The following is a 26,478-nucleotide window of genomic DNA, read 5'->3' on the forward strand; positions in this document are numbered from 1 at the left end:
CGCCTCCCTCTGGGAGTCTGCACATTACAAAAACAGTACTCCAGCTGCTCTGGCTGATCTTTGACCTCTGGGCTCTGCTCTGTGTGATAATGGGTCCCCCCTACACTCATCTTCCTCCTCCCCTGGAGCCAAACAATTAATCAGGAGGCCAGACACAACCCATCACTCACTGCTTCCTATTACAGCGGGCCTGGAGAACAGAGGTCTGGGCCAGCTGACCTCCAGAGTTGTATTTAAAAACAAAACAAAACAAGAGCTTAGGCTCTAAAACCAATGGCCAACCACTGCGCAAAGTCAACAATAAGCAAACTCTGGGCTTTTTATTGTTAACAAAACATTTCATAACACATAATAGTGTCATTCAGATTCTAAGCTCTTTGGGGCAGGGAGCTCAGTTACCTATGACTGTAGCCCTGTTCTGACTGAACTTTATCTTATACAGTGTTTGCATACACTGTCAGGTAAAAATAAATCTGCCTGAAGTTGTTCTGTTTTGTCTATTTTTAATAGGGATGTGAATCGTTTTTCTGATGATTGAAAATATCGTACGATATTTTCAAAGTCGTCCGAAATCGGGGGCTCCCCGAAATCGATAGGAAAACCCCACAAAATTGTTCGTGGGGTTCTCTTATCGTTTTGGGGGAGGGCGGGAAAAACGGCACACAAAAACAACCCCTAAACCCACCCCGACCCTTTAAAACAGATCCCTTAGCTTCTCCTACCCTCCCGACCCCCCCCCCCAAACTTTTTAAATGTACCTGGTGGTCCAGTGGGGGTCCCCGGGAGCGATCTCCCGCTCTCGGGCCATCAGCTGCCACTAATAAAAATGTCGCCGATGGCCCTTTGCCCTTACCATGTGACAGGGTATCCGTGCCATTGTGCATTTAACATCCACATTGTGAGTTTCAGATGGCACAGCCTGCCTTCATCCTGTGTAAGAGTCAGAGATGTTCCTAATAGAACCAGAGATAGAACTGACACATCGACTAGATATGGATACCATGCTTGTCATAGCTAGATTGGTGCTATAAGGGTTATCTTCACCTTGCCCCACAGAACCTTCTGGATGGTCCTGGTGATCAGAGGAATTGGTGGGTATGCAGAGAATAGACCAACACTTCAGTCTAGCAGAAAAGAGTCAGGAGCTGATCTGTAGCTGCTCACATGCATGGAGCAGAACTTCAACTTTTTATCTTATGAGGAAAACAGGTCAACCACCAGCTTTTCCCAATGATTGAACAAGTTGGCCATGATCCCTTGATCCAATGACCACTTGTGCAGTTGTAATATTCTGCTGACACGATCCCCCAATGTATTCTGGATTCCAAGAAGGTAGGTCATCTGGAAATGGTCATAATTCAGAGTGCCTCCTGGCAGAGAGTGGAAGAGCCCATAACTTCCTGCTTGTTTATATAGAACATGGTGGGATGTTTGTTGATTTGAATCAAGATTCTCTTTCCCAAAAGAAGGTGAGAGAAAGCCTTTAGAGCATGTCTCACAGTGCCATGTGTTTCATTTGCAGATGATTCTACACAAATGTCAGAAGAGGTGCATGCACTGCAGCTGTCATATGTCCGAGCAGAATCAAGACCAATCCTGCTAATGTACAGTCCTGTTGCAAGAGAGACTTACCAAGCCTCTCAGCAATGCGGCTCTTTCAACAGGGAGAAATGCTCTCTCTTGAAAGGAGTCTATACAGGTTCCTATGAACTGAATCCTTTGAGCTGAAGCCAAGTATGATTTGACAAAGCTGACCAGGAAACCCAAGGTCTAGAGGAGCCGTATTTTCTTCAAGGGATTCCAGAAAGGGATGACTGCATTATCAGCCAATCATCTACATCAGACTTGCCGCTGATGAAACTGTGCTGCCACTGCTGCAAGGCATTTCATGAACACCATTGGGGCTGCAGAGAAACCAAAGGGGAACATGTTGTATTGGTAGTGTGTCCCCTTCACCACAAACCTGAGAACTTCCAGAGGGCAAGATAAATGGGGATGTGTGCATAAGCTTCTTTCAGATTCACAGTGAATATCCAATCTCTTGATTGAATGAAAGGGAGAATCATCAGGAAAGAGTTCATCTTGAACCTCTCCTGCACCAACAACTTGTTCAGTCTCTGCAAATACAGTACAGGTCAATTCCCAGTGACTTCTTGGAGGATGGAAATCAGGAAATAACCTGGAATAGAATCCCTGGCCACACTCCTGAGGGAGAGGTTCAACCACCTTCTGCTGAAGAAGTGACCACTTCCAGCTGCAGCTGGGCAGACTGAAAAGCATCAGCATCAACAACTGAAGTCCATTGGGTTGGAGGAAGGTGAGAGAGAAGTGTATGCTGTGGTCATTCAGGGACCATGGATCTTTGGTGATATGGAACCAGTTCAGGAGGAAGGACTGAACCCTTCCCCTCCCACCAGAGGAAATGAGGAGACTGCTCTCAAAATGGTCAAAAGCTATCCTGGTCTTAGGCTGTTATCTGCTGCTGAGCCTTTGCTAACCTCAGGTGGGCAAGCTGCTAGAGTAGCTTGATAATGCTGACAAAATTGGAAGGAACATCTTTTAAAGAATGGATGTTTGTAGGAAAAATACTAGCATTGGGAGCGGGCCAGTTGGCCCCTCACTGCAGCTGGTACAGACTGCAAAGTGGATTCGTGGTTTATTTGATTTGATATACTGCATCATATAAAACTGAGGCAGTTCACATTAAAAATCATAAAACAATGTAACAATACACTATTAGCAGAATTATAAAATTAAATAAATAAATAAATAAATATATACAAAGGTCATCCCTCAATCTTACTTCCATCAGACCCTACAATTTAAAATTCAATTACTAAAAACTTGTTGAAACAACCAGGTTTTAACTCTCTTTCTAAATGTAAGTCTTTGATGTTCTTTAATAAGACTCACCATTTCTAACTGTATTACCGAATAAACTGTCCCTGTACAGGACAACTCCACAAGATGACCATGCATATATTCTCAGAGGTCACTTGCTCGCAGCCACACAAGCCATCCATCTCCTATAAAAGCAGCTGAAGTCCTAGCCTCAGTATCAAAAGCTTTGGAAGCGGAATGGATGAGGTGCTTCTCACATTTCTCCACTGCTCAAAAAAGGTCTACCTGCTCCGGGTTTATCAAATCTATTGGAGGCTTACGTTTTATATGCATTCTTGTAAATCTTGTACCATGTAGAATTGGTGAGCCACAATCTGGGCACTCAGTATGGACCCCTGAAAAACTCTCCCCCCAAAATGTGTCCAACACCTTTGAGCCCTTCCCAAGAGATCATAGGTGTGGCTTAACATATTTCAATACTGATGCCACCTCTGTCAATTGGTGGGGGGAAGTTGAAGGATACCAAAACCTGGGGAAGCATAGAATCTGCATATTAAAGTCAGTTCTAGGCCACTGGTAGGCATGTCGTCTATATCTGTCACATCCTCTTCTGGAGGTCCTGTAGGAGGCACGGAATCCAGTGGAAGGTTGAAGACACTGAAGAAGCCATCTAGTCTCTGGTCTTTTCTTTCCTGATGCTGGTGGAAAGCATCTTTGCCGGCTTATCCAAGAACTTGGAATAGCAGAGATCATCCAGAAGAGACGTTTGTGGAGACAAACTAATTAAGGGATCTGAAGGAATTCCCAAAGAATCTTTTTTCCTCTCCCACCCATGGGAGAACACTAAGCCAAAAAGAGTGAGGGTGACTGGAGGTGGCTTCTGCTGCTCTGAGGGGGAACTATCTGGTAAGAGTTTAGAATGGACAGAGTTCACTTCATCCCTTTCAGACTTGTGTGGGAAGTCCCCTAGATGAGAAGGATCTACCACCTAATGGGAAGGATTTACTCTTAATGCCACAGAGACGGGCACTAGTGAGATGGCCCCACTTTGTGAGAAACGTTTCTCCATCTTGGACTTCTTATCTTATGCATACTCATCTTCAATTTTTTTTTTTTTTTTTTTACTTGCTAAACCTAAAAGGTTCAGTTTCAGCAGCTGCCAAGGCAGTGGCACAAAACTGAAGAAGGAACGAAGCGGCAACAATGCACAAAGCCAAAAGTTGAAAATAAAACTTAAGCAAGAGACTGGGGGTCATGTCCATGCAGTAGCTCACGAGGCAGCAGGCGCATGCGGGAACTCCCACGTATGCTCAGTGACATCTTTACGGAACTCTGAGAGCCAGGTCCGTGTCAGCACCATCACCCCACGCGTAATGGCTAATTCATGCCCGCTCGTCAATAGAGAACGGACGTATAAATACCCTATTTACATTGGGGTCAAGTAAAAGTGCAGGGAGAGAAGGCAACTTGTCCAGGGTCACACAGAGTTAGCAAGAAAGGTTTTTAACCTGCTCTCTAGGAATTCTCCTCACTACTGTACTGACATTTACACAACTAAAGCACATGCTGTTTCTGCCAGTGCTTGAAGTTTTGTTTAATATTTTGCAAAAATACAAGTCCCAGGGGCTACGGTGACATTCATCCTTCTCCCTTCCCTAAAACAGCACCCTGTGCAAAGCACCGATCAAAAATACAGAGTGACCCCCACCTCTCCATAGCCATCTGCACTTTTAATAATTCAGAAGCATCCACTTTTTGCTTTTATGCTATTTCATGGCAGGCTGGGTGTGAGCCTAAAAAGGAGAAATCTATACCCTAAGGGGCGGATTTTCAGAGCCCTGCTCGCGTAAATCCGCCCAAAACCGGGCGGATTTAGGCGAGCAGGGCCCTGCGCGCCGGGAAGCCTATTTTACATAGGCCTCCCGGCGCGCGCAGAGCCCCGGGACTCGCGTACGTCCCGGGGTTCTCGGAGGGGGGCGTGTCGGGGGGCGGGGCCGGAGCGCGCGGCGTTGCTGGGGCGTGTCGGCAGCGTTTTGGGGGCGGGTACGGGGCGTGGCTACGGCCCGGGGGCGTGGCCGCGCCCTCCGTACCCGCCCCCAGGTCGCGGCCCGGCGCGCAGCAGGCCCGCTGGCGCGCGGGGATTTACGTCTCCCTCCGGGGAGGCGTAAATCCCCCGACAAAGGTAAGGGGGGGGTTGTAGACAGGGCCGGGGGGGTGGGTTAGGTAGGGGAAGGGAGGGTAAGGTGAGGGGAGGGCAAAGGAAAGTTCCCTCCGAGGCCGCTCCGATTTCGGAGCGGCCTTGGAGGGAACGGGGGGAGGCAGCGCGGCTCGGCGCGCGCAGGCTATACAAAATCGACAGCCTTGCGCGCGCCGATCCAGGATTTTAGTGGATACGCGCGGCTCCGCGCGTATCTACTAAAATCCAGCGTACTTTTGTTTGCGCCTGGAGCGCCTGGAGCGCAAACAAAAGTAGGCTGTTCGCGCTCGTCTGAAAATCTACCCCTAAGGCTCTTGCTGGCAAGCTAGCCGCAGACTGTCAGATAAGAAGAAAAGCTGTTTCCTTGACGCCTTGAATAATAAATGCCTTCGGGCACCAGAAAGAGCACAGCACTTGCACGGGATGGGGAAGATACCCAGTTGCCCAGGTTCCCGTTAAACATTCATGCTCTGTTGAGATCCCAAGGCTCTTATTGGCCGTAACTGGTTTTAACTGACTGCACCGAAATCCTGGTTGGGATTCTGTCTATAGGGAATCACCACAAACGCAAAATAGTAAACTCTTCTCCTCCAACACAGGTGTTTTCTTCAGAGAAATGTTAAAATCCCACCCCCCCTCTAAAGACATTACACCATACCCAAATGCTAGATACTGTCAGCTTAGCACAGTTTCAAAAAGGGCCATTAGAAGAAATAAAAGTCAACCAAAAAAAGTGATTATTTTTCTTGGTCTAACAATGCATTTCTTCACTAGCTTTTGGGAGTTACACGCTCTTCATCAGATCAAAACAAAAAGGGGCATTAGCAGATAGAGGTCTGACATTTTTACTTAGTAAGCCAGTGGGCTATGCCATCCATGAACACAAGGTTGCACAAGACAAGTCACATGATTATAACCTCCAATTCCCCCACAGCTTTGAATGTATATTTTAGGTTCAGGGACATTAAATGACTATTGATAAGTAGGGGGTCAAAATGACCTCTCCACATTACTAGACCGGGCCCATGCCAGTACAAAGTATCCCAAATCCAGCTAGCAGTAAACATCCTAAATCCAGCTATATATATATATGTATTAGAGAATGCAGACCAGGAATGACATTTACAGTGAAAAGATCAGGTCGTGGAGGGAATTTATTGGTCAACACCGACTAAGAAATATTACGTAGGCCAATATATTTTTCTAGGTAACAAGTATTTCAGCCTATACTCATCTTATGCTACCAGGCCGACTTTGCACACACACAAATTTCAAGAGCATCCCAGGAAGACCACAAAAGAGACCGCCTCGTGTAATTCAAAACAAAACCACAGTCTAGCTTGGACTTTTGTGCACGGCAAGATCTGCTCCTTCTCCTCCTCCTCCCACTGATGACAATCCTTGCTTCTAAAGGCGAGAGCATTTTTAGAGAAAGGGAATCCCCCTTCCGCCTTAGGCACCACACTTACAAGGACTGTTAATACTCGGCCTATTGTGCTTCAAAATAAGAACAAAATCCCAACAGGAAAGACAGCCAACCCTGTCTACTCTAGTGGAAGAAATGAATTTGGTGGGGAGGTTGGGTTTTTTTTTTTATTTAGGAAAGAAAAAAAAAAAACCCAATGCTTAAAAAGGGAAAAAAAAAATATGCCCTGGTAGAGCGTACTACTCTGATTGGAAACAGGAGTTGCTTGGGGTGGTCAAAGATGCTGTAGAGAGCTCAGAAAAACGTTGATTAAAAACAGTGGAAAATGTTATTTGTAAGATGTGGGTCTTCTGTAACCGAGCTGGAAATTCATTATTTAGTAAGTTTACTTCCGGCTGGGGCTCCAAGGCCTGGTTTCTTACTGAAATTAATCAACAAAAAATTCTTTTTTACTCTCCAGCCTGCTTTCCTGAGAATTCATGGGAGACCTGGTTGTAACCACGCAGGAATTCAGACTCTAACATGAACAGATTTATCATTTCTCCTCCTACTCCAACCTTCGTTACACTCCCTCCCCCCTCCCCACCAACATTATTGCCTCATATACCAGCTACCTCTATGATGCCAGCAAGAGACTTCATTTCTTTCGTAGCACTGCTCTACAGGATTTCTGGCAACCTGGCTACTAGAATGAAGACAAACTGAGCAACTATTTCAGATTGACTTAGATTCTTTCATTCTGCATTCCCATGTCTAGATTGTGCGAGGTCTCAACAACTTTGCTAACAACTGGCTACAACATTACAGTCAATGAGGAGAAAACATTTAGCAGCAAATCACAGTTTGATAAAGTAAAGCCGATGTGGATGGAGAGATTTGCCCAAGACATCAAAGGCAGGAGTTGGATTTGAACCTGGAACCCCTATATCCTAGTTCCTCTCTGTAGAAAGCCTCCTGTTCTTTTACCAGGTGAACAGGTTAAAAAAAAAAAAAAGAGGAACCTCAATAATAACATCATTGTATCCTGAATGTCTGAAAAAACAGTGCACATTATGAAGTCATCAACAGGTCATCATCAGGATGTTTAGAAAGCTACACACATTATGTCATGTGACAGTGTCTCCTTTCAGGGAGGGTCCTAAAGTTTAACAGTTTATCATCATTTGCAAAACTAAAATACAACCAAATGTAGTAAGAGACTATATATATCAAGGAATATGAAGGGAGTCCCATTCCACAGACATTTAAGCCATGTCATTTTTTTTTTTTTTGTTATTAAAGGTTTTTATTGAAACAACAGCAATAGAAAACCTACATACCAGACCAATCAAACAGTGATTAAGGTACACATAAGGAACATTATAAATCCGCATTCAAATCCGAAAAGAACTGTAGGTGAAACAGTAGAGAATGTCAAAACCAAGTTGTTTACATTGAATGAATATATCACCCCCCCCCACCCCCCCTAGCTTCACAATTTCAGAAAAAAGTAGAAGAGCAGAGCGTAAATGGTATCACACAGTAGCAAAAATAGTAACCTATGGAGTTAGTCCCACAAGAAATATGGAAGATTCGAGGCTTCCACCACAGACATAATATTTAAGGCGAAATACCCACTGGAACACTGGAAAGCCATTTTTGGTATGGGCGCCATATGGATGTAAAACGGGAGACTGTCTTATTTTTGAATGCTGTAATTTTGCATAAGAAATAAATTTTCCGCACTCTATGTTGAATGTCCTCTATCTTGGGAATTCTGGTATCTTTCCATAAACGTGCTATCTCACAACGACTGGCAGTAGAGATATATTGAACTAACTGATTAGAATCCCGCGAAAGCCCTGTGGGTGCCAAACCCAGCAACGCCTGAGCAGGGGTAAGAAATGGCAGCCCCGGAAAAAGACATCTCAACCATTGAGATACCTGTCTCCAGACCAACCTGACCCGGGAACAGGTCCACCACATATGATAGAACGTGCCCTCCTCCATACAACCTCGCCAGCAAGAATCTGGGTATAAAGGCAGGAATTTATGTAATTGTGATGGACACTTGTACCAGCGGTATAACAGCTTATACGAGTTTTCAATAAGAGAGGCAGCAATATGGCCCCTGCCCACCCTTTGAAAAATCGACCGCCAGAGCCGAGGAGTCCAACTGACCTGGAGGTCGGACTCCCACGCCTTCTGAAATGTATAAAGAGGAGGATCCTGCAACAATAACAATTGATAGAGCCTAGATAGCAGTTTAGTACAACTATGAGCCCTCTCACACAGTTTCTCAAAAGCAGAAGGTTCCTGTGCAAGTGAAAAACAAAGCATGGTAGCCTTGGCAAAATGTGCCAATTGCAAATAGGGGAACAGAGCCGACTCGGGTAAGTCATAGGCTCGCTGAAGGTCGGCAAAAGGGCGTAAAGCCTTAGAGCCCCAAACATGTCCCCACGTCTGGACGCCCCGTCTCTGCCAGTCTGCAAAATTCGAGCTCTCATAGCCCGGACGGAAGGCTTTATTATAGTATAAGTGGGTGCTAGCATGGTATGCCCTATTTCCCACCAGGGCTGAAAGCCATGTCAGTTTTTACACATGAACTGGTAAGAAACCCGGGCCTACACATGTGCAGATATGAACATCAGATGTTCCTAATTAAACTCACAGTAAAACCTAGCAAGGCTGAAGCCATGATGAGGGCCTTAATATACGCCATGTAAAGATGACTTTTTGCAAACAAAAAGCGAGTGACTGGTCTCTACTAAAAGCACCTTCCGGAGGTACTAAAAAATCGATCCAGTAAAACCAAAGAGAGCAACAAAAGAGCTTGAAAGTTTGATCAACATTTACCACTGACCAATGAGGCAAATAGCAAAGATCCATGAAACGGACCCAAAGACTTAATGTGCCACTGGTCACACCGACTGCTCCCCTCACTATAAGCAGACAGTCCACTGCACACACAGTCCCTGCACATTTTCCCCAAATGCCCCTTAACTGACTAGCTCTGGCCCCTCCCTTCCGGTCCTTACCTTGCTCCGGTAGCGTGGGGGCTGGCCGGGCAGCTGACAGAGTGGCTGTAACCAGCACAGCCCAGAAGAGGAGATTTCTCCAGGAGAACATCCCAGCTCCGCCGCCGCCGCTGCTCCTGCTACTGCTGCCTGCCACAGGGGCTCTGGAACCCCATGAGGACCCCAGCCTCAAGCAGACACTTCCTCGTGCCAGTCCTTCAAAAGGAAAAAAAGATAAAAACAAGAATTTTAAAAAATAAACAAACAATCACTACAGCACAAACTCCCTCTTAAGTCTCTTCAAACAGCAAATGATCACCACCATATATCCTAAACAGTGTCAAAGGTTATCACCGCACTGACAGGCATTCCAACCCTGTAACCCTGGCCCAGACCTCATGGTAACTCATGAAACCAATTATGACGGCAGATAAGGACTCTAAGGCCCATCAAGGTTGCCAATTTACTTCCTTTTACAATGCCAGAATTAAACTAGTACATGTTTAAAGCCTGTGAGCACCAGCACACCAGACCAATCAGTGAAAGAAAGGTCACCTTGGAGCAGCCATTACAGCTCACAAGTTTCAAATTTGGGTTCATTTAACTGCTCTTCTGAGTCTAGTTACTGCGCATCATTGTAGAGCTATGTCTGAAAGGCTGCGGCGCTGGGCATCCTGTATGGTCTCCAGATCCCAGCGACTTGCAGACCCCACAAAGGATCCCGTTTTCTCGAGACAAATACGTCCACTAGAACTCTGCACGGTGGACATCAAGGAAACTCTACAGCCCTCAGACGTCTCCAGACAAAACTGCAAAACATATTATAAGTGCACTTGCATTATAATTGCTGGATGTAACTGGCAGATTGTGGCACTAGACTTTAATGTATTTATAAAGCTGAAACAGATGAGCTGTACAAGTCCCTGCCCTGGAGAACTTTACAGTCTAAGCAGGTACTTGAGGCAATAGAAGAGAAAGTGATGTCTAAGAACACAGTGTCGGTGGCAGGAGGAGGACCTTGCACCCTGGCCTACTAGCCCCTAGCCCTTTAGTTTAATCACTAGGCCACCCCCCTCTCCCCTACTGAGTAGCCTCCTTGAGATTCCTCTTGGAGTTTGAACAGCAGAGGGTTAAAGCAGGAAGTTCTGTCAGGAGTGGTCCCCTATGGTGAAATAAAGACCATCTTCAGCTTTCCAAACTTCCCTTGCCATCTGATACCTGGCATTGCAATGCTTGGCTCTACCAGCTCAGATGATCCATGGCCAAACTTCCATGCCCGAGCCCAGTACAGAAACTCATTTCTACTGCATTATCCAATATCCATTATGCTCAGTGTGTGCCAGGCTGCAATTCAGGTACAACAGCAATGTTATAGAGTGGCATTAATTCCTGACAGCTGGAGCCAAGCAAATGTCTATTGACATAATCTAACAACCTACATTAGTGCCCAACATAGGAGGAGCAGCACTGGCTGTAGTCAGAACACCAATCTATTTATATTTGAAGATGCTTCTTATCAAACTACTCATTCAATATTAATTGGCAGTAGAAAAAAAAATACATCAATGCATGTTCCTTTCAGGGAAAAAAAAAAATAAAAACGTATACTATAGCAAATGAAACAGATTTCTTTCTGTTATGTTCTGCACGTTATTCACCTCACACACATACAGCAGTGAACATGAGACTGTCCTCAAAAGAGACTCATCCCAACAAGAGAGCCTTATGTGTTTGGCCCTGAACTAACAGACAAGCAGCAGTCTCCCGCCAGCGATCACATACTCAGGAGCGAGTCAGCACCGGCTCCAAACCTGGCCAAATTCTTCTCTCCATACACTTCACAAGACGCCTCATTTAGCTCAGTAGGGCGGCATTTTTTGGTGCTTAGCTTCCTACAGCCAGCATACCTCAATGGGCCCGTCATTGGTGCAGCTGGCCAAGCTGAAGGGAGGAGGAAAGGGCTGAAACCGGTCAGCAAGAAACTCCGGCCCAGATCTCAGGGAGCACGGGACAGGTGAGGAGGAGGGCGTTAGACCCGGACATGCTTCCTACAGGTTCCCAAGACAGGGAGCAGTGCCTGAACAAGACTGTGCCCACTTACACATGACAGCACCCCTCCCCACCAATGAGCCTACCTCAGTCATTTTAAGGTCAGTTACTCCATCACCTACCTCGCTCCACAGTACCCAGTGGCATCTCCCACAAAATTTGAACGAGACCCTACTACAATTGTGCTTTCATATTCGTGTCCAGAAACTACCCTAGCAGTGACGTGCAGGTATCAGAGCCCCGAGCTGAGACCCAAGAGCGAGTTCTCTCTCCAACCTCTTAACCTTAACTTATTTCTACTTAGATTCTGATTTTGTCTATTTAAGTTGTTTATAATAATATTCTTAATTTTTATGAATGTACTCTATGTAAACCGCTTAGATCCACTACAAATTATATAGGCGGTATACAAGAATTTTTAAATAAACAAACAAGAAAAACAGAGCAACTTTCTTGTCTAGTGTAACTGACACATCCAATTTTTCTTAGAATGTAAAAAGTGCCATACTGGGTCAGACCAAGGGTTCATCTATTCCAGGAACCAGCAGACCTAATGGCGTGAACCCTTCCGTGCTGCTCACTGCAAGCTGTAAAAAGTAATGGACCTGTCCTCCAGGAATTTGTCCAAACCTTTAATAAACTGAGCTCTACTGCTAGGCTTCACCGTATCTTCCAGAAACAAAAAGTCCACAGCTTAAACTGTACACTGACTGAAAAAAAATACTCTTAAATCTGTTTTAAATCTGCCTGCCAGTCAGTTTCATTGCATATCCTCTAATCCTAGTACTATTTTGAAGAGGTAAATAGCAGTTCCCTATTAATCTGTCCCGCACAACTCATGGTTTTAGAAACCTCTATGCTATCTCAGTCATCCCTTCTCCAAGCTGAAGAACCCTAACCTGTCAAGCCTGTCATCATAAGGAAGTTGTTCCATCCCCTTTATCATTTCTGTTGCCCTTCTTGGTACCTTTCTAGTTCCACTATGTTTTGTTTTTTTTTTAAGATGGAGGCAACCAGAACTGTACACATTACTCAAGGTACGAGTAATGTGTAGGTACCACAGACCTACAAAGGCTTTGATATTGTGCTTTCTTCTCCATTCTTTTCCAAATAATTCCCAGCCTTCTATTTGCTTTATTGATAGCCACTGCACGCCGAGCTGAAGATTTTCAACCAACTGTCCATAAGGACTCCAAGATCTGTTTCCTGAGTGGCGACTTCTAATGTGGAACCCAGCACTGTGTACCTGTAGTTGGGATTATTTTTCCCTATGTACATCACTTTGCACTTGTCCACATTAAATTTCCTCAGTTCCCCAGTTTCACAAAGTCCTTCTGCATTTCCTCACACTCTGCTTGTGTTTTAAACTACTTTGAATAATGTTGTCTCATCTGTAAGTTTGATCACCTCAATTGTTGCTTCCTTTGCCAGATCATTAATGAATAATGAATACTGGCCCCAGTACAGATCCCTGGGGCACGCCACTATATGAAATGATACTATGACAGAAGATGAAAATAGCCTGTAAGGTCAGTTGATTGCACGCTGAGATATTTAGTGACTTCTCTACAAATATGCTTTTACATGTAGATTTTATTTTTAGTAAGAGAAATGTTCCCAATACACTGACAAGGGAGGGTTTAGATGGATAGGTACTATCGCGGATATCTCCACTGTCCCCGGAGTCCTAGTAACACAGACTGCCTGTCTGCCAGTATTAAAAATGGCCGCCGAGTTTATCGGCGGCCATTTTCATTACTGGCAGACAGCCGGTTATGAAAACCGAGGCTGAGTTTACCAGCGTCGGTCTTCATAACTCGGTCTGCCGAGTTATTTTATTTTTAAAAAGTACAGAAAAGCAGTTTTTTCTGCTTTTCTGTACTTCCTTTCAATGCGCTCAGCAGGCGTTAATATCTGAGCAATAAATGTGCTTCTCAGACGCACATTTATCTTTTTGCAATCGAAGTGAATGAGTAATAGGCTGTGATAGATTACAGGAGGACCTTGCAAGACTGGAAGACTGGGCATCCAAATGGCAGATTAAATTTAATGTGGACAAGTGCAAGGTGTTGCATATAGGGAAAAATAACCATTGCTGTAGTTACACGATGTTAGGCTCCATATTAGGAGCTACCACCCAGGAAAAAGATCTAGGCATCATAGTGGATAATACTTTAAAATCATCGGCTCAGTGTGCTGCAGCAAACAGAATGTTAGGAATTATTAGGAAGGGAATGGTTAATAGAACGGAAAATATCATAATGCCTCTGTATCGCTCCATGGTGAGACCACACCTTAAATACTGTGTACAATTCTGGTCGCCGCATCTCAAAAAAGATATAGTTGCGATGGAGAAGGTACAGAGAAGGGCAACCAAAATGATAAAGGGGATGGAACAGCTTCCCTATGAGGAAAGGCTGAAGAGGTTAGGCTGTTCAGCTTGGAGAAGAGACAGCTGAGGGGGGATATGATAGAGGTCTTTAAGATCATGAGAGGTCTTGAACGAGTAGATGTGACTCGGTTATTTTCACTTTCGAATAATAGAAGGACTAGGGGGCATTCCATGAAGTTAGCAAGTAGCACATTTAAGACTAATCGGAGAAAATTCTTTTTCACTCAACACACAATAAAGCTCTGGAATTTGTTGCCAGAAGATGTGGTTAGTGCAGTTAGTGTAGCTGGGTTCAAAAAAGGTTTGGATAAGTTCTTGGAGGAGAAGTCCATTAACAGCTATTAATCAATTTTACTTAGGGAATAGCCACTGCTATTAATTACATCAGTAGCACGGGATCTTCTTAGTGTTTGGGTAATTGCCAGGTTCTTGTGGCCTGGTTTTGGCCTCTGTTGGAAACAGGATGCTGGGCTTGATGGACCCTTGGTCTAACCCAGCATGGCAATTTCTTATGTTCTTATAGGCTCATTCACATGCATTTGCATGTGATGAGCGCTATCTCATTCACTCTGCGTCGGACGCGTGTTAAATAGGCACTAATCCCCCTATTGCACTAGGGGTGGATCGGATCAGTGCCTATTTATCCCGCGTCCGACTGCGGGTTATACAGTGCACTCAGCTGAGCGCACTGTATTGCATCGGCCCCTTAGCAAATAAATAATTGGACTAGGAGTAGCTGTGTACCCAGTCAGGAGGGTTGTGCTCGTGTTTTTACAGCCCTTGCATAAATCAGAACAGGAAATCTTTCATATTCAGGCCTCTGAAGTAAACAAGATTTCACTGCAGCCACCAAACTCAGAATCCCAAAAACCAAAATAAGCAGCCACTGCCCTCACCCACCACACACATTTATCCCCCAACACAGTTCCTTTTTGCTCCCATCCAGACCAACATCCCCTGATTATTGCACACCACAGCGATACCGCCCAGCACACACACAGGCACCAGTCAAGGACCTGTGATCATATTCCCTCTAAGCTGAGCACATGAGCGATTATCATACATTTTGGAGCATCACTCACAGGATTTACATGATTGCTCACATAAATTTTTCTTTCTACTTTATTCAGAAATGCAAAGCTAATACTGGCGCTCAAAAATTGTTGGTTTACAAAAATTGTTGCTCACACACAAAAAAACGTGCACACATCTAGTCGCTCTTTGGAGGGAACATTGCTTGTGATGCTACAGAATGGAACAGAAGTAGACCCTGCAGTTTATATATTTAAAGCAAAAAGCAATGCTAAATATGGCGCTTTCATTGCTGAAAATGCTAGAAAAAAAGTTTGTTTGGCTGGGTTTCTTTTTCCTCCTTGTGGTATCCTAGTGCATACATTTTCTGTGCCAGTGTATTTCTACCAATTTTCATCTCCCATTCCGCTGGACCCTCTTCCTCAGCTAGGAGCATATAGCTCAGGCACTGGCTACAAGCTAGGGCTCCCTTTTACTTAGAGAAGAATCTCACAAACGCAGGGAACTTGGTGACACCATTCAAGTAGGCCAATGAAATACAATTGCATAAAAACATGTGTCCAAACTGGGCGCACATTTTTTGAACACTCGCACATCCACCTCTCTTGGGCATTCGATGCAATAGGCAAATGAGCTGCCACATTAAAAGGGATGCATGATGGATATTGTGCATCCCTACTGCTCTGCATCAGATGCCCAGATGTAGCTGGGCGCCCACAATAGCCCGGCCAGAGATCCCTCCCCACCCCTGGCAGGGCTATTCCCAATTGGTCTTTTTCACAGTGAAAAAGACCAATTGGGAATAGCCCTGTTAGTATCACAATGATACTAACAGGAGGAATCACAGAAAGTAAGATTTTTTTTTTTCCAGTGAGCTCTTGAATGCAGCATGCTTTAACGCCAGCTCCCAGGCAGGCGTTAAATTTCCCATGTTAAAATGAGTGCCTTGGCCACGCAGCAATCTTTGGTATTGCGAGGTAATAGTTAATGGCCTCATCTACATGGAATTTGCATGTGATGAGCGCTATTAGCTATGCACATGGCTCGTTTTGGATGCACTAATCACTGTATTGCATCGGGGGTTATTTCAGCACGTCCAAAATGCGCGTCCAATAGAGTGTGAGTCTGAGCACACTATATTGCATTGGCCTGTTACTCTGCAAGGTCATGGCAACTGCAGGGGAGGCTACAACTGAAACATGTTGTTTTTTGTTTTTTTTATTGACCCCCTCCCAATCGCTTGCCATGTGCACTTGTGAAGCCTGACACTGCATCCGAAAGAAAACTGTCACTAGGCACTGCGATCTCACTTAGCAAAGTTATGCTTCCCATAAGCCAGTCTGCCACTACTAGGGGAAAAAAAAAAGTAAAAACACAAATGCATACAAATAAAAACCTGGCCACTCATTTCTTTGCTTTTTCTGGTTAGCACCAATGCAATCTGATACAGTCCATCCTGCTTTCCGCACAATGAAAATATTGTTAGACACAATCAGGAAAGGAAATATGTAAGAACACTGCCTCCACAATACAGCAACCCTGGGCCCCTCACCCAGCAAATGCAAACCTGAGCACAGAGATCTCAGGACCCTCCCCCCATCCCCAGCGGTTCACTGGGGTGGTGTGAACCCAAGGACTGGATTTGTAGTCAGGGCACTGGCTTCCAAATCTCTGACTTTCAGAAAATGACGACATCTCCTCCAAAAAATTAAAGGGCGCAATGCAATAAACAACCCTGAAAAGGAGGGTGGGCATGTTCTGGGAAGGCCGATTGGGATGGCTGACCTTTAAAGGGAGGAGTACTAGAACCGTACAGTGCATAACAATTTGAAAACATATTCCATTTACGCACTGCTTGAATACAAAAAAACAAATTGACAAAAAAAGGGGAGCTGTACATTAGATCAGATGGGGTAAACAGATATGAGAGTTGCCACTTATGGGAAAAGGCCTAGTTTGCAAGACGGGACAACAATTTAAGCGGAGGTAGCCTCAGAGACTCCCATTTGTACCCTGAGATGCCTTCTCAGAAGAGCAGCGGGAGGGCCTGATGGCCAGATCTGTAGCAACCAATGTAATAAACCAGTTCCAGAAAGATCAGAAGCAAGAGCTTGGTTTCCCTCAGCAGCGAGAGGCCCCAGCCATCAAAGCAAGGTTGCACCAGAGCCAGCTGCAGGAGTTATAAGCGCTCCTTCGAGGGTATATATGTGACAAGATTAACACAAACAGCCAGCACTTCTTTGCTTGTGCTACCAATGAAATATGTAGCTAAATTCCATCTTTCAAAGCTATTTTTCATCCTTCAAAGGAATATAGTGCTATATAATAGTGCTTAATACCCGAGAGACAAGGCTGAAACAAGCCTGCTGTAAGGCACGATTTCAAACAACAAAAAAAATAGTAACCTCTTCAAAAGGTTTCAATTTCAGGAGGTGGTGGAACCCAGAGGCTATAGTAAGGGGAGACGAGGCATAATAAAAGAGCATCAAGCCCCCCTCCCGCCAAAGGTTTTCTTAAACAGAGGATAGCTCAGTTCCAGCCTGAACATCAGTTGGGGGCTGGGGGGGGGCCCACCAGATTTCCTATTCCTAGAACAATTTTATGTACCTAGGCCCAACATTCCTGCAAAGCACATTCTATCTTGGTCAATTCTAATCCTTTTAGGAAAAAAAAAGAAACAATGAAAAAGTGTGAAAACTTGGCAGTCACCTCCAGAGATTAAGGGAGGAAAGTGCTCATGTGTGATGAAAGGGCTGCAGTCCTAATTAAAGTTTAATAAAACCAAGCTTCGCGCTCATGCCTCCCAATAGGGAAAACCGTTCAGTGACACCCTAGACTCAACTCATTATACACCTTTGAAGCCTGCACCCTATACTCTCTTCCCCCCCCCCCCAAACAAATAAAAAAAAAAAAAGTTCAAATCACCATAAACAGAAACTCTACAAACAGTTTTCTTTCAGGCCATATCAGCTCAGCTCCTGCAGAGGCTGAAAGCCATCCCAGCAAAGATTTCAGACACAACACTGAAGAGGCTGCTGAGAACTTTTAATGAGATGTGCGTACCAAACCAAAAATGAACCAAGGAGAAAAAGCAGTGAAAAGATTTTCTGCTGGTTGTGTCTGAATAAAACACAACATAGGTGGCATTAAATGAACCAGAAATCAACTGTTTAAAAAAAAAAAAAAAAGGATCCAGATACTCATCCCGGTTATTTCAGTGAGTGAATGCAAAAAGGAGTTTGCAAACTTCAGGAACCAAAAAGGTGTCTTAGATCTATTTGGAAGACAGGATTGAAAACTCTTACTAGATCGATTCAACATAAAGTGCAATATTTTTATAAATACAATGGTTGGCAGCTCTGGCACACCAGTTCCCTCTGGGCTCAACTCTTCTATTTTACCCATTTTTCCAGATGTTGACTTTTTTTTTTTATGTCATAGCCCCTCCCCTCCACTCACTCACTCTGCTTTCCTGTCTCTTTTGCACTCTGATATTTTTTTAAATATTAAATTTTCTAAATTTGTCACCACATCATCTGAGTACCTGACCAGAATAGTTTATTTTCATTTTGATCAGGTCTTCTCTCCCTGGGATCTTCCACCTCCCATCATCTCATGGTCATTTATGTCATTGGACCAAAACTGATTTGCCTTTAAAGCCAAATTAAACTATACAAATTTATTTATATAGCCAGGACTCAAAAAATGCACTTGTCTGCTCATCAACCCAAACTATTTTTTAGGGCTAAAGAGTGGAGAAAGAATTGTGACTGTGGCTAGGTAGACCCATCCCACAGCTGACCATGAAGTACCCGTCTTAGCTGCAGCAGAGACCACAGTGAGTGTGCTCTTCTTGACCTCTCTCTCCCCCCCCCCCCCCCCCAATACAAAACTAAAGCAGCAGCTCAGGGACACAGCCCCTACCCTCCTGTGCTTTTTGTCAACATAGGAAACCCCTTATTTATTTATTTAAAACTTTTTTATACCGGCATTCGTAGGACACATGCTCAGATTTTTGCCCACACTCTGCCTGCAAGGCCCTTGGCAGCTCAGCATATAGAACTGCATACAAAGGGATAGGAGGGAGAAGGAACCAGAAAAAGGGGAGGGGGGGGGGTGGGTGCCGAGGTGAGAAGGGAAAGACTGAAGGAAGGAGAGAGGAGAGAGGCACCTGATGGCAGAAAGCCAGAAAAGAACAAAGGAGGGAGATATGAGTGGGGGCAGGGCCGGATTTCAGATTATAGAGCTCACAGGCAAAGGACGGGAAACTGTTGGTTTCACCCCCAGAAATCAGAGAGAGGGGGGGGGGGGGGATGTGTTCCAGTTTTTGACTTTCAAAATCTGGTGCCCTAGGAATGTGCCTATGCCTAAATCCTACCTTGTGTGGGGATGACCAAGATGATGATGAGAGAGAAAATGGAGAAAAAACCCCGGCACAAACTGATTTTTGTCCCCCGACTGGTAAATCTCCAGTCTGCTTTTCACACCCTGTATACACCACCATCAGCATGCAAAACAAAGTACATGTCTAGTAACCGTTTACAATCTACTCTTGAGCCCAGAAAGGCTAAGTGACTTGCTGAAAGTCACAGCATGAGAACTGAAAGAGAGGCTGCAGGCTCAGGGGTGCACCCAGCGTTTTCATTCACTCAACACCAGTTAATATTCAGTGAGGCCCCACTGCCCCCTCTCACACACCAAGGAAAACCATCTCCGCTTATTTAATTCGTTTCTTTAAAAAGGCCAAAAGTTTCATTTTAAGTGCTGGAAATGAAGCATTTTCTTATGAACGGAAGTTTTAACAATTCAGTTTAAAATCCTCCTTTAGACATGATGGAAATGAAGGTCAACCACCAAGTTGCAGGCGAAACCTTTTTTTTTTTTTTTTTTTTAACATTACTTATTCAATATATCTGAACGGTTCTGGTCACTTCGTCAGGAGAGCGATAGAAACGCACACACCAGTCAGAAGCATAATAAAGAAACCGAAAAATTCCGAAATACATCAATCGTTTTATAAAACCTTAATTAATCTACCTCCAGATGCCTGTATGTACATACATATATGGGGGGGGGGGGGGGGAAATGATGCAAAATTGTCTATGCAAATGTCAGTTTTTAAATATACTTTCTGTTTGGGCCCACCCCGTGAACTGCACAGCTGACAATTATTTGAACGTGCCACAAAAACTAGCCCAACACCCTCAGTGAGGTTTGCCACCGTCAGAGCTCCAGATCTGAAAAGCCGGGAGAGGAGGGGAGGGACGACACTAAGATGTTCGCCGAAAAGAAGTCCCACTAGAGTTCCAAATGAGGGGCTGTTGAGGGAGGGATGCAAGGCACCGTCCGCGGCTAGAAAGTAAGCCTGAAGCCTCTACTCCAATGCAGCCCCCCTGGCCTGGCGCCACCGGTGCAAGACATGCACGTGGCTCGTAGCCCTGCAGCCCCCACCCCACCTTCCCCAGCAGCGTCTGCAGGCTGGAAACGCACAGCTAGCGGCTTCCCACCTAAAGGCGAAATATCCGCTCTACCTCCCGAAGCCACGGAGGCCGTGACGGTGAGAGACGTTCAATTCCGCCCCACCCCTGCCAGTAACTCATCAGCAATAGTCGCGTCTCAAAGACGGAAAAAAGATACAGCAGCTGCCGCCGCCGCCGCCCCCCCCCCCCCACTCCGCGAGTTCCAAAGGTGAATCTTCCTTACCCACCCCCCAAGCTTAAAAAAAATATATATTACTAGATTCAATCAAATCATCGGCGTAAGGAAGGATTTACTTTTACTTCACTTGCAAACCATGAAGTTCAGCTCTGTATGCTCACGCTAGGTAAACTGTCTTAATGTTCAGGAGGCAAGAGTTCTTTCAGTGGGGATCCTAAATACATCGTGAACGAGAAGAGCACCCCCCGGGGAGAGGGGAAAGAGTATTCAACGCCGGGTTAAGCTCCATTTAGTCCCTGCTATAACCGGAGTCACTTTCAGCCTTCTCTGGCCTCGCCGATCGCTGTTTACTTGCCAGGAAACGTGAAGGCGCATAGACAACTGATTAGTATTACTAGAGAAAAAAAAAATAACGAAATACATTTTAAAAAAAATCAGATTTAACTTCGCCACCTAATTTAGCAAAGGATCAGCAGAGAACAAAACCCCCAGGAAATCTTCCCGGCGTTACCAATGTTTAAGTTGAAAAGGTTCTCCCGAGAGCAAAAGAAACGACTCAATGTTTTTACAGTGAAGGGAAAATTAAATGACTTTTCTCCCACGATACACGTTGTGATGAAGCTCCGGACGGGTGCTAGACGCAACTACGTGATCGCTGCCCTCTTAAAATGGAAAACAGCGGGGAGAAAACGATGGCCGATTAAACTTAAGTTATTCCCCCCCACCAAATTTCCAAGTTTGGGAGAAAAGTTTATGAAGCTCGGAGGTCTGGCCACACGGCAGGCGAGGAGCTCAATCGTCCGCGAGACAAAAAATACCCCCAACTTTATAAAGCAGAGAAACCACCACCGATATAAACGTTTACAGCTCTGCCTATGGCTTAAAAACTACCCACCTTTATCTGCTGGCAAATCCGCTTCTTTCTGATCCGCCTGAAGAACAGCTTTTTAATCCTTAAAGGGTTTCAAAACATAGCGAGTCCTCAAAATAACATTAAAAAAAAAAAAAAAGTGAAAAATCCCGCCCCCACCCACCCCAATCCCGAATTTCTTCCAGGAAAATAAATGAAATTACCGAAGCAAAACCCGAGCCAAAGTTTCAGGGACCTGAACAATAGAAGTGCTCAGGTGTCTCTCCCCCCTGTCTCACTTCTTCGGGAGCAGATTGGGGGGGGGGGGGGCGGTGGAAGCGGGGTTATTCTGTAAAAGGCATCTTAAGTATGAAATACAGGGGGGCTTTATTCCAGCCCAGTAACTGCTCACAGAACGGGTCCATCAAAGCCCTCCAAAGGGGTCCCGAGAAGAACTTTAACGCATCTGCCCTTCTCCTTCTTCCCTCCCTTCCCAACTTCGGCGGAGAAACGTGGGGGGAGGGAGAAAAAAAAAAAGATCTCGGTTCAAAGCGAGCTCAGGACTTGGTAGGAGACAGGCGAACAGCAGCCCGCGCTTCCACTCCACACTCCCCGATCGCAAACTTGAGACGACTTTCTTTCTTTCTTTCTCTCTCTCCCACGCGAGGCTGAAGCTGCTGCTGCTGCTCCTTCTCCTTCTTTCCCTCGGTGTTCTGTGACGGACGCGCGTTCAGCTCCCTCTCACTGCTGGGACCGTGCAAGCCTCACTCCAGCCACTCAGAGCCTGTCTGCGGGCCTGCCTCCCCACCACTGCCTTCTGGGGGCTGTAGTCTCCTTAGCACTTTCCACGTCTCTCTACTTCTTTTTCCACACTGTACACACTTCACCTCCCCCCCCCCCCCCCCCCCCCCGTTTTTCTCTCTTTCCTGTAATTTACCAGGGTTTTTATCTTTTAGAAAGACAATCTGTGCTGTTTCCTTGTTCCCCATTAACGACTTTTCTGCCACAGGGAAATCAAAGCCATCATTCTAGAGGTGTGGATTATTTTCCTTTTAAAGTTTTTCCTGTCCTCACAATCCATTAATTTTATTTTCAATGTAAAAAAAAAAATCAGAAACGTTACTGTAATGTAATATAGCATGTCCATTTTTTAGAGGTGAGAATATTTTTTTTAGTCCTACAGTTTCTTTTGCTGCTCTAGGCATCCAATTAAATTAGAATCAGTCTATATTCCCCTGGGCATCCCCCCCCCCCCCGCAAAAAAACAAAACAAAAACAAACACACCAGTCACCAAATTGAAGGGGAGGGTGGTGGACGGGCTAGAAATATTTCTAAACCCCAAGTCTGTGCAGGCACTTAGCCTGCAGTTCATTCATTCTGTGACCTGTCCCCATTGTATGACTGAATAGGGCCTCCCTCCCTCTCTGTGCTGTGAACACTGTTGCTGCTTCTGCAGCATCCCCTGCCAACTCTGGGAAACAAAAGCCCTGAGCTAGGTCTTCTGCAGGCCTGGATTTAGGGATAAGCAACATAGGAAATTGCCTAGGGTGCTATAAACCCAGGCAACTGCTCCAGCAGTCCCACTTCAAAGAGGCACTGCTATACCACTCTAAGACTTTAAGTGGGGGGAGAAGGGACATTCCCCCACTTTCCAATCTCCAGGATCTTCCACCCTGGATAGAGGTGTTTAAAATCATGAGAGGTCTAGAAGGGGTAGATGTGAATCGGTTATTTACTCTTTCGGATAATAGAAAGACTAGGGGGCAGTCCATGAAGTTAGCATGTAGCACATTTAAAACTAATCGGAGAAAGTTCTTTTTCACTCAATGCACAATTAAACTCTGGAATTTGTTGCCAGAGGATGTGGTTAGTGCAGTTAGTATAGCTGTGTTTAAAAAAGGATTGGATAAGTTCTTGGAGGAGAAGTCCATTACCTGCTATTAATTAGCAGGCCGATACAGTACAGTGCGCTCCGATGGAGCGCACTGTTAGTCTGCTATTGGACGTGCATTTTCCCTTACCCCTTATTCAGTAAGGGGAGGAAAACGCGCGTCCAACCCGCAGCACCTAATAGCGCCCTCAATATGCAAATGAATGTTGATGGCCCTATTAGGTATGCGCGCGGGATACAGAAAGTAAAATGTGCAGCCAAGCTGCACATTTTACTTTCAGAAATTAGCGCCGACCCAAAGGTCGGCGCTAATTTCTTCCGGCGCCGGGAAAGTGCACAGAAAAGCAGTAAAAACTGCTTTTCTGTGCACCCTCCGACTTAATATCATAGCGATATTAAGTGGGAGGTCCCGAAAAGTAAAAAAAGTAAAAAAAATTAAAATAAAAATTTGAATTTGGCCCGCGGCTGTTGGGCCGAAAACCGGACGCTCAATTTTGCCTGCGTCTGGTTTCTGAGCCCTTGGCTGTCAGCGGGCTCGAGAACCGACGCTGGCAAAATTGAGCGTCGGCTGTCAAACCCGCTGACAGCCACCGCTTCTGTCAAAAAGGCGCTAGGGATGTGCCAGTGTCCCTAGCGCCTCCTTTTCCCCGTTTTTACCGCTTCACCTAATTTAAATACAGAATCACACGCACCGGCAAAGGGCCGGTGCGTGCGCCGGGAGAGCGGGCGTTCGTCCGCTCTCCCGCGGACTTTACTGAATCGGCCTGTAAGTTCTTAGAAAATAGCTACTGCTATTACTAGCAACTGTAGCATGGGATCTTCTTGGTGTTTGGGTAATTGCCAGGTTCTTATGGCCTGGATTGGCCTCTGTTGGAAACAGGATGCTGGGCTTGATGGACCCTTGGTCTGACCCAGTATGGCATGTTCTTATGTTCTTAACTCTCCAATCCTGCCTATGGGCGCCAGACTCTTAAATCTGGCCCTGGTCTTCTGTGTGACCCACCACTAGAGCTGAGCTGACCCTAGGGTAGTGCAGGTTTGGGGTGAATCAGCTGGCTCAGGCCCCAAGAGATTGAAGAGCAGACTATCTGTACTGCCTCTTCTCAGCTGCCGCTGTTATCTCCAGCATGCTACAGGTTGGATGCGGGGCTACTGCAAGGGCACAAAAACCCTCAAAGAACAAGGTCCAGGACAGTCATCTTAATTTCCCCTCTCATTTAAGTTTGGACACTGGTGTGCAGGGGTAAAAAATGTGTTTTGTTTTTCGTTTCATTTTCAGGGGGTTTTTTTTCTCATGAATTTTGTTTCATTTTGTTTAATGTTTAATTTGTTTCTTTTGTTTACAAAAAATGAATCTAATATTTAAAAAAAATCATAAAAAGGGGGGGGGGGAAAAAAGGAAACGAGGCCTCCCATCCCTCACACCCAGAAAAATGCCAGTGCCAGGATCATCCCCAGCCCCCACTTGCCTGGTCCAGTGGGGATCAACTGGTGATGCCTAGGCCCAGGGTCCAGAGACTGGGTCCTGATGCAGGGACCTCTGGGCCAGGCCAGGCATTGAGCCTGGTACTGGGCTCTAGCCTAGGTTTAGCCGCAGATGTCGGGACTCAGCCTCAGGTCTGGGCCTGGACTGAGGCCCAGTTGTCGGAACCCGGGCACCAGACCGGTCCCCAGCCTAGACGAGGGCCCAGGTGTCAGGACATGCCCTGCAGACCATGCTTCAGGGTCGGTTCTGGGCATGGGCTGAGGCCCAAGTGTCAGGTCCAGACCCTCGGCTGGGTCCACGTGTCGGGCCTGGGCTTATGCCAAGGCTCAGGCATTAGGACCCGGCCTCTGGACCTGAGCCTAGGCCTTGGTTAGGCTGAGGCGCAGGCATTGGGACCCAGTTTGGTTGCAGTATCTGATCCCTGAAGGATCAGGTAAGTGGGAATCAAATTTTGTGACCTCAGCAAACTTTTTCAAGGGGGCCTGGGCCTTTGCTTGGGTCTCAGCTGAGTTCCCTGCCCTGGGTCTAGGCCGAGATTCCAGCCTGTTCCTAACCTGATGTGGCCATGACCTATGTTTAGGCAAGGCCTTAGCCTCGGACCTAGGCCTAGGCTGAGGCGCTGGTGTCACGTTCGGGTGTAGGCCACAGCCCGTGCTTAGGGCCTCAGGCTATGCCATAGGTGAGGCCCCTGAGCCTATGTGTAGGCCCGATGGGAGATTTTTTAAACCAAATTTAATGAATAGGATTTGTTTAATTGGGGCCCTCAATACATTTTGTGGGTGCTCTGAAAGAAAATAATTGGCCCTTATTTGTTGCATTTTTCAAATTAGCTTAAAACAAATGCATATCCCTTCTAGACAGGTTTTCTGGGTCATGTCATGGTTTCCATAAAGCAGTGGCGTAGCCACGGGTGGGCCTGGGTGGGCAGTTGCCCACCCAATTTGGACCCAGGCCCACCCAACCAGAAGAGGCCTTTCGGAGCAATGCCTTTGTAGGATCCGGTCCCCGCTGACCCAGCTGCTCCCGGTCCTCCTCCGCCCGGGCTTAAAATGCTGTCAGCCCGGGCGGAGGAGGACCGGGAGCAGCTGGAGTCAGCGGCACCGGCATGGTCTCTTCTTCCTGCCCCCCCCCCCCCCCCCCCCCCGAAGCAGAAGTGGTGAGCAGCGAGTGCGTGCGCGGGAAGAAGAGACCATGCTAATGTGGTCAGTGTCAGCCCGAAAAACAGAAGAGAGGCGCGGCCTGAAGAATGTGCAGCGTGGCTCGGAGGAAAATGAAGAAGATCGTCAATCCCCGCCGCCGATGGGACTCCTCCTCCGCGAGGGCTGAAAGTGAAGTAGGTTGCTGTTGCCTTTAGGGATGGACGTGGAGGAGGCTGTTGCTGCCGCTATTTCTTGGGGGGGTGAGTGAGTGAATGAGCAAGCATGTGTGTTTAAGATCCCGTGTGTGTGTGTGAGATAGCATGTATGTGAATGATTGAGAGCTGATTTAGGTGAGAGAGCATGTGAGTATGTGATTGAGAGCCTGTATGTAAATGAGAGAAAGAGAGAGCATGTGTGATGTGTGTGATTGAAAGCTGGTTTAGGTGAGGGATCCTGTGTGTAAATGAGAGAAAGAGAGAGCGCATGTGTTAAGCATGTGAATGAGTCTGTGTGTGAGAGA

General features: G+C 45.9%; 1 protein-coding gene across 5 annotated transcripts in view; it reads right to left on the reverse strand.

Annotated features, from left to right (window-relative positions):
* FGFR1 (fibroblast growth factor receptor 1) overlaps positions 1–22,178 on the reverse strand; it is a 134,816-nt gene extending 112,638 nt beyond the window's left edge. For 2 of the 5 annotated variants that reach the window (XM_029603944.1, XM_029603939.1), the window contains exons 1-2: positions 21,487–22,177; positions 9,482–9,676 (exon numbers count right to left, since the gene is read on the reverse strand). In XM_029603944.1, coding sequence (XP_029459804.1) covers positions 9,482–9,572 — 91 coding nt within the window. In that variant the 5' untranslated portion in view covers positions 9,573–9,676; positions 21,487–22,177. Of the gene's footprint in view, positions 1–9,481; positions 9,677–21,486 lie in introns of all 5 variants that reach the window. The other 3 variants (XM_029603942.1, XM_029603941.1, XM_029603940.1) reach the window with 2 other exon arrangements.
* Positions 22,179–26,478: the final 4,300 nt, after the last annotated feature.

Source organism: Rhinatrema bivittatum, chromosome 5, assembly GCF_901001135.1.
Source record: "Rhinatrema bivittatum chromosome 5, aRhiBiv1.1, whole genome shotgun sequence".
NCBI classification, from domain to species: Eukaryota; Metazoa; Chordata; class Amphibia; order Gymnophiona; family Rhinatrematidae; genus Rhinatrema; species Rhinatrema bivittatum.